This window comes from Lissotriton helveticus, chromosome 3_1 (genome assembly GCF_964261635.1).
Source record: "Lissotriton helveticus chromosome 3_1, aLisHel1.1, whole genome shotgun sequence".
NCBI classification, from domain to species: Eukaryota; Metazoa; Chordata; class Amphibia; order Caudata; family Salamandridae; genus Lissotriton; species Lissotriton helveticus.
Window position 1 is genome coordinate 2021392518 of NC_136061.1, and position 14739 is coordinate 2021407256.

At 46.1% G+C, this 14739-nt stretch overlaps 1 protein-coding gene across 2 annotated transcripts in view; it reads right to left on the reverse strand.

Annotated features, from left to right (window-relative positions):
* The window catches only part of CHD2 (chromodomain helicase DNA binding protein 2), a 2197496-nt gene that overhangs the window by 2080071 nt on the left and 102686 nt on the right, over positions 1-14739 (reverse strand). For both annotated transcript variants that reach the window (XM_078683153.1, XM_078683151.1), the window contains one exon: positions 2727-2813. In XM_078683153.1, coding sequence (XP_078539279.1) covers positions 2727-2813 — 87 coding nt within the window. The remainder of the gene's footprint in view (positions 1-2726; positions 2814-14739) is intronic.

The following is a 14739-nucleotide window of genomic DNA, read 5'->3' on the forward strand; positions in this document are numbered from 1 at the left end:
CCTTAGGAACATATAGCGCCCTAACTCCTGTCACACTCGTTATACTATTGAAGGACAGTATTGTCACTTTGCTAATGGACACGTTAGGATAGCCTGAAACCTTTAGACTTGTTACTGTACAGTCATACGTGATCGATTAGGGTGAGCCACATAGCGGTAAACGTAGGTCGATGACCAGGTAGTAATTACTGCATGTCCAGCACCGTCAATTTGCGATAGATAACTTTTCCTTGAGACTATGAGCATGAACTGTCTCTTTACACGCTAGGTTCTGTTACATAGTCTGCTAATTCCAATATGGTGCCCACGACATCTAGGTTAACACACCAGCATTCATCGTGATGTGACCAGTGGACCCGCTTCTTCCTGCTGCCGGCCGGCGGTATATCCATGCAACCTCAGCGCTGTGAGATACCTCCCGGTATGGGCAGAGCAAGGGGTAGGTCTTTTTCCAAGCCGATAAAACTATCAGTGTAAATCTGATCCTCGTGAATTAATGAGGCATGTCATGAATTACTGAGGTATTCTGGTTTACTTAATTTTAGTTTTGAGTATGCCAAGTGATCTGCTACCGTTTTGATTATTTCTGTCAATTATTTCTGTCAGTTGCTCAGTAGTGTCATTTCATCTTTGTATTATTACGATATTAATTTTTTTGATGTATGATACATTACAAGATGGCCCACATGGCCCCTAGATGATATGTTTTCTTTTCACCCTTGTTTATGCTGATGAAACTATTGTGAACGTATATGGTGTACTGGTGATTTGTTATTCACACATAATCAAGGAGGTCTTGTCAAAAGGAGTTGGATGTAGCCAATGTCATTTATGATGGTTGGCAAACAATAAAAATATTGCAGTGATCCCTTTGAGCATGCACCTGCTTTTCTATTTGGAAAGTGTTATATCTATATATATATATATATATATATATCTCTATCTTCGCTCCTGTCGCACTTGGTTCACGCACTCGTGCACGGGTGCTGTATTTGCGGAAAGTGCTGCCGCAATATATAACGCTCTTCGTCCCCTTTCCTTCACCAAAAGAGAGACAGCACTCGCGGGGGTAAAGTCATAAGATCTTTATTCGACTTTCAAACGCACCAGACGCGTTTCGGCATGCGCCTTCCTCTGTGGTACAGGGGTATGTCGGACGCGGACATATTTTATACAATTAACACGTGATCACATTCAAAATCAAATTAATGAAAACTAACAAAGGACAAATACCCTCGTATCACACCCTTTGCATAAGCGCCATCTTGTAATGGTGTATCGCACATATTTTATGTTACATCACTTCATCATTAATTTGATTTTGAAAGTGATCACGTGTTAATTGTATAAAATATGGCCGCGTCCGACATACCCCTGTACCACAGAGGAAGGCGCATGCCGAAACGCGTCTGGTGCGTTTGAAAGTCGAATAAAGATCTTATGACTTTCCCCCCGCGAGTGCTGTGTCTCTTTTGGTGAAGGAAAGGGGACGAGGAGCGTTATATATATATATATATATATATTCAATACTGCGCTTCTCAGCAGGAAAGGACGACACCATGTGGGATGTATTCAAAATTCATATTATATATATACACACACGTAAACACGCACTGTTTTAACTGCTACCATGATGAAAAACCTAAATGTATTATTTGTATCTGCACAGGCTTAATTCACTCCTTGAGTTATCACATTACCTATTACAACATAAAAACTAAACAGATGTACTGAAAGCAATATCATGGTTTTCAATATTACATAAATGTATACCAGCTAACAAAGCATACTGAAAATACAGTGTATACAATTGCCCATCCCAAGCCAAATACCAAATAAGTAATATTAAAAAGTATGTGTGCCTCCTAGCGACATTCTCTGGTGAATGGCTGTACATCAGAGTCAGACAAATACAAGCTGCTTGTTTCCTTACAAAATAGCAAAGAAAGAGGGTGCCACACTCTCAATATACAGATTCTTTAATCAGAACAGATGTCGGGAGTACATTGATGGATTTATTTTCAAGTGAACAAGTTTTGAGCTTTTCAGAGCTGAACCACCGCAATGACTTAGCACAGTGGAGCACAGTGAGATATAAAAGTTCAGAACTTTACCCAACATGGTCTTCACATCTTTGTTGTGTAGCTAGAAAAATATGTGACTGACAATTAGCACCTGAAAAATGTTTAACATTAATAATTTAAGATGCTCAATTCGGGAAATCTCTGGTTCATTTGAACTACTTTTTAAAGTTACCACAAATGTACGTGCTGAATATTTTTCTTCCTCTCGTTTTTTGTTAAAATATGATTTCCAAAGTACAGTAAAAAGCAAAAAACAAAGATAAGACAGAAACGATCTCCAAGATAGCGCAAAATGTACCAAAATAATGAAGAGTGAAGTATAAAGAATTCCCGAATTTTTTAAATAGTAACCTTAATTTCCTGCCCATGGAATTAGAGCCAGAAAATAAACTGAAACATGAGGACACTGGCAACAATTTACATGCTAGAAACAGATACAAATGTTTTATTTTACTAATCATGCCCAAATTATTTAGGAAGAAGTTTGACAAGACACTTCAGCAATTTATTTTAGACTTTGCTTTTTTCTTTTTTCTAAAAATTTTACAAAAAACGGATACTGACTGTAGAGCCATATCAACCAATAATTTGCTTATTTTTGTTTATAAATGTTGCTTTGGAAAAAGCAATTAACTTTCTTACCTCACTTTTAATACTAAATCGTGACGGTTCTTGGCGGCTTCGGTTTGACCTTCTAACCCCATAAACATCAGGGTACTCTTCCCACATCTGCAAAATAAACAGATCATGAGAGGGTCTCTATTAACCTGCCACCATGAATGACTAAATGGTGATTTGGCAAAACGTAGTATGATCAATAAACAAAATATGACATAGACAATGAAACTAGGGAACTGATAGTATTAATATAGGTTTTGCAATATTTCGTAACTTTCAAATACTCATCATTATTTAACTGAATGCCTATTTCAGAAATCCTCATACATTTTATATGGTTAACAGCTTTGTTACTGAGATTGACATTTTCTTAACACAGTCGTACTGTGGTTCCTGCAACTAATACATCTTGTTGCTTTTTTTCTTCGTCTGATTTGGTAAGTAGTTACATTTTAGGTTAAAAATGGATTAAAAGAATATTAAGTCTTCACATATAAATCAATAGGTCAGAAAGATGTGGAAGGTACTTTGTTTTGAGATAGCACTAGTCTGTTTTTAAACAACAAACTGATTATTTTGACACAACATTCTCCTCTTGTCCCCCCTCTCTCCCCCCATCACCATGCTAATTTTTGCTTAACATCCCCGTTTTCTCCAGAAAAGAGGGAGGACACAACAGAATTCTGCTACGCAGTACTACAGAGGAAAGGATTCTAAGAGTGTTCAAGCAAGGGGCAAGGAAAGTATTTCCCCCAACAAAAAAAACACATTAGTATTGGTCGAAGGCAAGAAGATTTAGGGCCATATGTAGGTAGCTAAATACCGGTCAGTAACTGCTGAAATTCGGTAAATTTCCCATTACATACCGGTATTTAGGCTATTGAGATGTAGGAGTCCAAAAATAAGGATTCAATAAATATGAATCGGTAAATACGGATTCATCATTACCGAATCCCAAAATACCGAATCGGAATTACCGATTCCTTATTTACCGAATCAGTAAATAAGAAACGGTAAAAAGTAGAAAAGAGATGTAGGTAAATTCGGTATTAACGAATTTCATGAAAATCGGTATTTTAGAGTCGGTAATTAACACTGACTGAAAGCAGGTGGTAATCAGCCACATGGTATATAACCAATCCCAAAATGCAACACTGTGATCACTATGGCGGCTTTCTATGTGATTGCAAGGCGGCTACGTCTACAGGCAGCAGGAGTGAGGATCTGGAGACGGGAGGAGCGCATTTACAGACAGCGCATCACACTCTTCCAACAGACTGAGGCTGAGATCCATGAAAAATACAGGCTACACCCCCACACCATCTTGGATTTGATAAGGGTCTTGCACCCACTCCTTGACCACCCAACACCAGGGGCGCACGCCATACCACCACATGTGCAGGTGCCCTGTAGCCTACATCTCCTTGCATCTGGCAGTTACCAGGGGGTTATAGCTGCGGTAGGCAGGGTGTCTCAGAGTTGCCTGTCCCGTTTCTTCAGAAAGTTCCTGGATGCCATGATGCAGAGAATGCATCACTACATCAACTTCCCACACACACAAGCGGAACTGCTGAAAACCAACACAGACTTTTTTCAGATGACACAGTTCCCGCATGTCATAGGCTGTATTGATGGCACACACATTCCAATCTGCCCACCAGCAGCCACTGAGTATATCTACAGGAACAGAAAGTCCACCCACTCCATAAATGTGCAGGTAATCTGCGATGCTGGCAACATAATCACTGACATCGTGGCCAAATTTCCTGGGAGCTCCCACGATTCATACATCTTCCAGAACAGTGGGATCTACACATGCCTGGCTGCGGGAGAATATGGGGAAGGATACCTGCTAGGTAAATCACTGTAACACTCACAGATGAATGTGTATTGGTATATGTGACTAATGGCACTGTCTTTCTCACCTAGGCGATAGTGCATATGCCGTGCGGTCAATTATCCTCACCCCCTACCTAAACCCATCAACCCCGAGTGAGAGACGATACAATGTGTCACACAAATCACTCGCAACGTTGTGGAGCGCACCTTTGGACTATTGAAAAGCAGGTTCTGCTGCCTCCACAAAAGCAGAGGTGCACATCAGTACACATCCATCATCTGCTGCAAAATCAATGCAACTTGTGCAATGCTGCACAACCTTGCCACATAGAAAGGTACAGAAGTGGAATGAACGGATTATGAGGACCATGATGATGAATTTCCACAGCCAGAGCCCAACGCAGTAGGAAAACCACCAGCAACAGATGGGAGACAGACGGGCAGAGATCACATGCAACTATTTTTAAGTAAATAAGGAGACACAGCCAGTTGTTGAATGTAATGACGTAGTTTAATTTCTGGGCACTACACCACAACAAAATCTCCAATTTGTCACATCCATAGTAGGAAGTAATGTGTTACTTCACCCAAAACTGTCCTGAAAGTGTGGGCTGCATCATCGTCTGCACCCACGCACAACAGTGCTGGATGGCATTGACTGACTTTCCTCACTGGCTGTGGTACCAGTGGAGGCCGCATGCAGTCTGCTGCTCCTCCGTGTGTCTGTCACAGGAGGGGTTATGCTGCTCCGACTGGTTGTGTCTTCGCTGTCTGGAACTCAGACAGCACCAGTGGTGGCAGAGTGACTCGTAAGCAGCACTTCCAGAGCAGTGTTGACCTTTACTAGTCCCCTAGACACATCAGTGCTGCAGTGTGCCAGCCCCTCCTGCTTGGCCACGGAGGGCCTGCATAGTAGTCTAGTGGCAGTTGCCAGCCGGTTCACTGCCTTAGTATGTTGCCCCATTTTCTGCCTCTCCCTGCGCCTTGTAACTCTGTCCTCATCCATTTTACTGCACAGTAGCATCACAGACTGGGACATGTCCCGCATGTCTGCTGCCATCTCCTTCATTCCCTCTGCCATTGAGTTGATGCCCTTGTCAATGTTGGCTATGTTATCATTGAGGTGCCTCATTTGTCGTTGGACTGACAGTATTGCCTTTCCTTGTAGGCGCTGCACCTTGGCCATGGTTGCCCCCAGCCCGCCAAAGACACCATGGCTCTCATCCTGTGGAGGTGGACTTGTCACACGAGCCCTTCGGCCGCGCCTGGCACCTGTGTTTACTCCTTCAGTCGTGGCCACCAAACCAGCATTGCTGACATCCTGTGGCACAGTAGGAGTTCCCCCTCCCCTGGAGTCTTCAGAGGAGAACTCAAAATCTGGCAACAGCACGCCTTCTTGGTCTCACCACTGCAGGTGGTGTTGATGTTGGTGAGGCTGGCTGTGGTGGTGAGGCTGGCTGTGGTGGCGAGGCTGGCTGTGGTGTTGTGTGGCCAGCACTTGTTGTGGCCTTCTCTGTGGTGTCCTTCTGGGGTGCCCTCTCTCCCTTGTCCTGCGCAGTCCTGCGTGAGGTCTCGCCTGTGGACAGAAATTGTACATTGGCTCAGTGTACCTGCAGCCCTGCATTGCTACAATGAAAATACATTTCTGCAACACTATCTCATTGTCCTCTGCCTGCTTATCGCTGATGTGTGTCGCATGCCTTGTTGTCCAGTGCTATTCCTGTCACGATAGGGATTTCACGGACTACATCTCCCATAATGCATTGCTGGTCTGAAATAAAACCTGTACTGGAGTGGGATTCACATAGCCCAATTGAGGATTTGGGATGGGGGGGGGGGGGGGGGGGGGGATTTTGTGAGAGGGAACGGGGGGGGGGGGCAGTGGCGCAATGCTGTGCATGCTTCTTCCCTTGTTTTGAAGCAGCTCTGGCAGAGCTGTCTGCATCTCCAATTCCACAGACGCTCCCTGGCTCTATTGTTGACTCCACCAGTCTCTCGAGTTGAGTCAGGGCAAGTGCCCTGTTCCTTCCTCCTCCCGTCAGGCTGGCTTGTTTTTTTTGTTCAGCCATCTTCCTCCTGGTGATGATCCGGAGGTCATACCAAAGCTTTTTCAGCACATCAATGTCCCGGGGGGTCACACCAATTGCATTAACCTGGGACTGGATTCCAAGCCAGATCTTGTGTTTCTCCGATTCTGCTACTTGCAGGGACTGTTTACCAAAAAGCTTGGTGTGATGCTGAACTACCTCCTCCACAAGGACCTGCAGTTCCTCCTGGCTGAATTTGAGCTTTCTCTTCCTTTCCCCTCCTTCTGTGTCCTGGCTGGCCATTGTGAAAGATTTTCAGAGTAGGTTCAGGCAGTGGCTCTATTGCTCTCCTCTGCACTCCTAGCCTCTCCAGAAGGTTCGGATTGAGTGCACCAGCCTGGGTGTGGCCACTTCTTGGTTAGGAGGGGTGGTGGTTGCACAGGATTGGCTGATTCCTCAATTGCTGTGTATTTGAATTTCCGATTCGGTATTTTCCGATAAGGTATTTACCGATTCGGAAACACAGATCGGTATTGCTGATTCGGTAAATTTTTGCCGATTCTGTAATGTTTACCGAATTATTCCGTACATTGGAAATACAGATTTCTAAATACCGATTCGGTAAAATTCGGTAATTAGGAATCGGTATTTCCAATTTACATACATATGACCCTTAATGTCTGTTTTGACTGACTACAAGACAAGTTACTTACCTTCTGTAATGCACTCACTGGTGAATACTCTAAACACAGATTCCTCATCTTTTGAATTACCCTAGGTGCCGGACAGGATCTGAAAAATTATGCTGCAACAGCTCGCATGCATCACTATGTGGCACCGTTGCACTATGTGCCACATAATGGTACTGACATCAGATTCGCCAATATAACTTATGCGATCCAGATGCAGAGCAACCAGTAGAGTGGCAATGTGCCAAATCTAAATGGGCATCTATGACCCATCTGAAGTCGACTTCACAGAAATGTTAGGAGAGTGGTCAGTGAAGAATGTACAGAGTATCCACTGGAAAAACCTTTACTCAAAGTAACTTGTTCTTCTGATGGATATGCAAGGTCTTCTCCTTTTGAGTAGATACTGTAGGAAGCTGGCTCTGTATATACTATACCAAAGTAAGGTATAGTGTGCAGAGTCCAGTGGATCTCCAAAGGTAGGCAGAGGCTAAAGAAGACAATACCTTACTATTTGTGGTAGTGTAGGCGAGCAGTAAGCTTTACCAGTGGGTAGTGTTAACCCCTTGGCTGCTGGGGCTATTCCCCTGCTGTGCTGGGGGGCGCGCACAGCGCCCCCATGCTCAGCCACGGTGCTCCGGTGCGCATGACGAGCTGAGCTCGTCACGACCACGCCCGTTTAATGGAACGCTCAGCACAGCAGGGGAATTAGCCCTGCGTGCGAGCGCTCCACGGGCCAGCACCGTGGCTCATAACGAGCGGAGCTCGGCATGGGAGGGGTTAAGAATTTATTGTACACACTCAGGCAAGAAATGATTGCACACACTCAAAGACTGAACTCTGACCAATCTGTTTTGTATATAGAGACTATTTAGTTGTATTTTATTTCTAGAACTAAGCCAAGCCTGACACAGGTAAGTATTAGTACTTTGCAAGAATAATGCAGTTAAATACAGTTTGAACGAAGTTATATGTAACTGGATTGGTTACGGGTAAGTCGCTTGTTCATAAAACAGTTGGAATTACTTTCCAGTTACTATTTATATGCTTAGATATCTCATTGGGACATTTCCTAGATAAAAGGTGAGTAAATCAGTTTTTATAAATATACAGTTTCATACAATTTTCCAACTCCACACTTAGAACATTTTTCACAGAAAAGCAGTCAATGCAATCCTATGGGAGGGAATGAAGTTATCGGTTTAACGCCAAGTACTTAGTTTCGAGAGTTGGTTTTCTGAGGTTAAAACAAGGCGTCCCCAGGGTCAAGGATGCGCTCTGAAAGCGCGCTCTGAAAGCGCCCTCTGCGGCACGAGGGCGGCAGGGTGAGGAGTGCTGAGGCCCAATGTTATCCAATGGGGGATAGGGGGCCTCTGGTTGGTGCCGGCTCACGAGCAGGCCACAAGGTTGTGGAAGCAAAGCTCCTGGACCTCTGCTCATGGCAAAGGGGGATTCAAGTTAGCACAGAAAGTGCACCACAGGGCCAGCTGGATGCAGGGTGCTGTTTTTGCATTGGGTGCCATGTTTTCAATGGGAATTGCCAGTCTTGGATTTTGGCTGCAGGCTCAGTCCGGGAAATCTTCGAGGAGGAGCCAACAGCTAGGCAGGTAAGTTGGAGAGCTCGGGGACATGGGTGCACTCAGGTAGTCTTCACCAGGGTGCAGGGCTCTGGAAGCAGGGGGTGCCTTTTGAGGTCTGATTTCACCTTACTGGGTGACTCACGGTGGAGGGTGTCTCAGTGCAGAGGCTGCAGATGAGGTCGGGAAGTCATGGAGCAGTCAACCCATGGTGGACTCGGACTCTGGAGTGCTGGGGGACCTCGCTGTGACTGTTGAACCACTCAGACTCTGGTTATAGGCGACGGGTACAGCGGTGATTCCAGACGTCTGGGTTTCTTTGTCTTTAGTAGGGTCTGAGTCTTGCTTTGGATATTCTTTGGAACAGAGCTGCTATTCACAGAAGATCAGGTCTTTGTTGAAGGCAGTAGATTATCAAGGAGGACTAGCTAAGTTGTGTTAAGCGACTCAGTGGGTACGTATGTTGGCAAACCATTTGGTTTGGTCATGAAGCCCTCACCCACCAACCTAGTTGGTGGCATGCTTCATCATCGGGCCCACCACAGTGACACCGAATGTGTCCCAGGTGTGCTGCGACTCCAGATTACTGAGGAGCTGGTATACTTGCTGAGTGTGCAGTGTTGGTGAGTGTGAAAGTGATATTTTAAAAGCTATACAGTGGGTCCCAGTACCCGAGGGTGTATGGATAAACTAATTACTGGGCCCCTGTTAGCAACTAAAAAGGCAAACGGACGCGTTGGAGTAAATTATGACCTCCTACGTCCTGTGTGGTCTACATGTTTCAGCCAGGCCTTTTATTTACAACTGGCTTTCCTCAGGACCAATGAGTATGTGAAGGTGTAAATAAACATTTTAAGTGATTTGTGATGTAATTAAAAGTGTCGCTGTTGTCCTGCTGCGGTGTCCCGGGACACCGCAGCAGGACAACCGGTCCAACAGGTCCAAGGAGCACGCAGATCGGCAATTCCGGTCTTTTCTCCCTGCCAGGTGACCCAAGGAAGCTTTACCAGCAAACAGCAAGTTAAAGCAGAGGAAATCCCCCTCCAACACGTAACACACCTTAGCGAGTGCTTGCTTTTATGTTTTAAGGTATCTCAGTATCATCATCTCTTTATTTAACCTCCATACACCCTCCGGTACTGGGACCCACTGTATAGCTTTTAAAATATCACTTTCACACTCACCAACACTGCACACTCAGCAAGTATACTAGCTCCTCAGTAATCTGGAGTCGCAGCACACCCGGGACACATTCGGTGTCACTGTGGTGGGCCCGATGATGAAGCATGCCACCAACTAGGTTGGTGGGTGAGGGCTTCATGACCAAACCAAATGGTTTGCCAACATACGTACCCCACTGAGTCTCTTAACACAACTTAGCTAGTCCTCCTTGATAATCTACATATAACCTAGGGGATCCGGACTAGCTTATCTAGTCCTCTCTCTCTATTTTGATTTGACGAGGCTTTGTTGAAGGCAGTCAGTTCTCCCAGGGGTTCTGGAGGTTGCTGGCTGCAGGACAAGGTGACTTGTCGCAGGGTCATTGGAAACTGCAGACGGCCGATAGGGCTGGGGCCAAGTCAGTACTTCTCTGCAGTCTCCTCTGCTGGGCGTCTTCTTTCGTCCTTCTTCTTCGTAGGTTGCGGTAATCTGTCTTCTTGGTTTAGGGCTGCCCCCTTAACACTGTATTTAGGGGGCGTTTTAAGTGTTTCGAGGTCAGTAGCCAATGGAGTACTACCCTTAGAGTGACTACACCCTCAGTGTGCTCACCCCACATGGGGGAGTGGGCACTATTCCCAACACTGATTGGCGAGTGCCTGCCATCTGTAAGATGGCGGGCACTGAAGAGTGGGCTTAACCTCGCCTCCTCCACCTGAGGGATAGGGTTAGAGGGGGGGGCAAACCTTCTGGGCTGTGCTGATTTTTCTCACCTGTCCTCCCGCTGAAAAGGGGGTGAGACAGGAAAGGGGCATGCTCCTGATGGCAGGAGAGGCTGGGGGTCGCATTACAAAGGCAGCAAGGCCTTTGAAGCTCCCCTGCCACAGATGGCTCTTCCTGACCTGGGGGAGGTGTGACCATCTCTGCCCAGAAAAGTCTTTGTTTCTGGGCCCAGGGAGCAAAGGCTCCCACCCCAGGGGTTCAGAAACATGTCTTGTGGAGGCACACTGGTGTTTATCAGTCAGGGAACCCACCAGAGGCTGGTCGTATTTCAGGGGGGCCCTCTAAGTGCATGGTATAATAAATCAAACACTGGCATCAGAGTGGGTTTATTATGCTGAGACTTTTGCTAACCAACTTCCCAGAATTCAGTAAAGCCTTTATGGTGCTGTGGAGTTCATAATGACAAACTCCCAGACCATATACTCTTTATGGCTTTACTGCACTTACAATGTCTAAGAATGGACCTGGACACTGTAGGGGTACAGTGCTCATGAAACTGTACCCTCACCAGTGGTATAGTGCACCCAGCTAGAGGAGTGTCTTACCTATACCATAGGTAGTGAGATGCAGGTGTGGCACACAGGTATGTGTGCTATGTCAACTCTTCACTTTTCTCTGCACCAAAACATGCTGCCTGGAATGGGAGTGTGTGTGTGTTATGGTACAGGACCTCTAAGGGAGGCACAATATGTGCTGCAGCCCTTAGAGGTCTTCCCTGGTCACAGTGCCCTTGGTACCCATCAGAGGCGCAACTAGAGCCGAATTTCGCAGCAGTAGGCAGAGTGGAGATGAAGGGGTGAAAAAACAACAAAGCCTCATTAACACGTAAATGGTCTTTTAAAGGCCTGTGAAGTACTCGGGTGCGGCTGAGATAAGCTCAAAAACTGTATGTGTGCCAGGGAAACTGTCCCAGCAGGGGCTGACAAGACGGGGGCTGAAGACCTAGGGGTGTTGCTTACCTGGTACCCATGGTACCTTTTACAAGGCATTTGGTCAGAGAGGTGCCAATTGGGGGTACAAAGGTACATTTTTGGGAAATGACATAGGGCCTGGGAACCTGATTGGCAGAGACCCAGGGCACATCAAGTTAAGGGGCATCAGAAATCTGGCAAAGTGGGGGGCTTACTGTAACATAAACCCAGCTTCCTACAGATACCCAAGAAGTACCCCATAAAAGGTGGTGTGTCTGAGGAGTCGGCTTTACATCAGGAAGTCCTGTAGGACAGACTGGCAAAATGGCCCTCCCTGGGGATCTGAGAGTCAATGGACAGATTCCCACGTAGCTGTCTGCAAGGTACCAAGCCACACTGGTAACTTTAGCTCTGGTGCAATGAGCACAAAGGTCTTCATCAGTTTCACAATGCACAGTAAGGAATATGCTACTTACCAGTATGCATCTGTTCTTGGCATGTAGGGCTGCTGACATTCATATCTGTGCATAGATCGCCGCCTAGTGTTGGGTCCGGATGATTGCATATTGTTGTCCTGGAAGAGTCTTCGAAGTATCACGAGATAGGTGGCTCCTCCCCTGGACTACAGTGCGCATGGGCATCCTCTCCATCCTCAGATTGTTTTTCGCCATTGTAGCAGAGATGGATTATGATACAGTAAGTGATGTACATGCTAGAGATTAATTCTGAGTGTTACAGCTGGGACAGGCACCGGGGAGGAGGGCGGGCGATATGAATGTCAGCAGCCCTACATGCCAAGAACAGATGCATACTGGTAAGTAGCATATTCCGTTCGAGGCATGTGGGCTGTTGAATTCATATCTGTGCATAGAATGGATAGCAGTCTCCCCCTTAGCGGTGGCTGCCCGTGCCAGCTGCAGCAGTCTGAAAAAGAGTCTTGAGAACAGCTTGTCCTACAGCTGCTTGGAGTGTACATCTACACAGTAGTGTTTGGTAAATGTATGTATGGTAGACCATGTGGCTGCTCTACATATTTCTTCTAGAGGAATGTTTCCTAGGAAAGCCATGGATGCTCCTAACTTGCGTGTTGAATGCGCTATTGGGGGAACTGTTAATGTGCGTTTAGCTTTCTGATAACAAATCTGTATGCACTTAACAATCCATCTGGCTACACCCGATTTGGAAATGGGGTTGCCTTTATGCTGTGGTGAAAAGGCAACAAACAGTTGCTTAGTTTTCCTGAAATGTTTTGTCCTGTCTATATAGTACAGGAGAGCTCTCTTAACGTCTAGCGTATGTAGTGCTCTTTCTGCCACTGAATCTGGATTTGGGAAGAACACTGGCAGTTCTATTGTTTGATTGATGTGAAACTGGGATACCACCTTTGGCATAAATTTAGGGTTTGTACGTAGCACTACCCAATTTGCGTGAATTTGGCTGAATGGCTCCTGAATAGTTAGGGCTTGCAGTTCACCAACTCTTCTAAGTGATGTAATCGCCACTAAAAAAGCCACTTTCCACGTTAGGAATTGTATTTGACACGAGTGTAGAGGTTCAAAAGGTGGTTCCATCAGTCTGGTTAGAACCACGTTCAGGTTCCAGACAGGTGAAGGTGGGTGTCTTGGAGGAATCACTCGTTTGAGTCCCTCCATGAAAGCTTTAATAGCAGGTACTCTGAAGAGTGAAAGGTGCTGCCTGTTTTGAAGATAAGCTGCCACCGCAGCTAAATGTATACATATGGAACTGTAGGCTAGATTGCATCTGTGTAAATGTAACAGATAACATATGATGTTTTGAGTTGATGCATCTAGCGGATTTACGTCATTATTGTTACAATAGATGACAAATCGTTTCCACTTTGCCGCATAGCATGCTCTGGTTGTAGGTCTTCTTGCCTCCTTGATAATATTCATGCAGTCAGGAGGCAAGTTCAGGTAACCAAACTATGACTTCAGGAGCCAGATCGCAAGGTTCAACTGTTGCGGATCTGGGTGCTGAATGTCTCCATGGCTCTGCGTTAAAAGACTGGGTGTTAATTGCAGCCTTTGATGAGGCACCACGGAAAGTTCTAGGAACGTGGTGTACCACGGTTGCCTCACCCACGTTGGAGCAACTAGGATGAGGGTCATTGAGTGTTGTCGTAGTTTGCGTGCCACTAGTGGCATGAGCGGGGCTGGTGGAAAAGCGTACGCAAATATGCCTGACCAGTTCATCCATATCGCATTGCCCTGAGACTGCGGGTGTGGAAACCTGGCGGCCAAGTTTTGGCATTTTGCGTTTTCCCTTGTGGCAAACAGGTCTATATCTGGGTGACCCCACTGCTGGAAGTACGGTTGTAGCACTGAGGGATGTATCTCCCACTCGTGCATCTGGTGGCTGTGTCTGCTGAGCAGATCCGCCATCTGGTTGTCCCTGCCTGGGAGGTGTTCCGCCATGAGGAATATGTTCCTCTGAATGGCCCACTTCCACATGCTTTGCGCTAGATGTGACAACTGTGGAGAGTGTGTCCCTCCCTGCTTCTGTATGTAGTACATGGCAGTCATGTTGTCCGTGCGGATCAACACGACTTTGTTGCACAAATGTACTTTGAACGCCTTCATTGACATAAAGATTGCCATCAGTTCCAGCAGGTTGATGTGCATTCTCTTTTGCTGTGTCGTCCATAGTCCCTGCACTGTGTAATGGAGGACATGCGCTCCCCATCCCAGGAGAGATGCGTCCGTCGTCAGCACTATTTGTGGTACAGGCTCTTGGAACTGTCGTCCCCTGCAAAGGTTTTGTAGGTTCCACCAATGCAGAGAGTTGTATGCGCGACCGGTCACCAACACTAGGTCTTTTAATTGTCCTTGAGCCTGGTTCCACTGCCATGCTAAGCACTCCTGAAGCAGACGCATGTGTAGTCTCGCGTGAGGGACTATGAAGATGCAGGAGGCCATCATGCCTATCAACTGCATAAACACCCTTGCTGTGAGCGAGTGTTGGGGTCTGAATATCTGAATCAGTAATTGAATGCTGTTGATTTTTGCTGAGTTTGGCTGCGCCTTTGCTGCCAG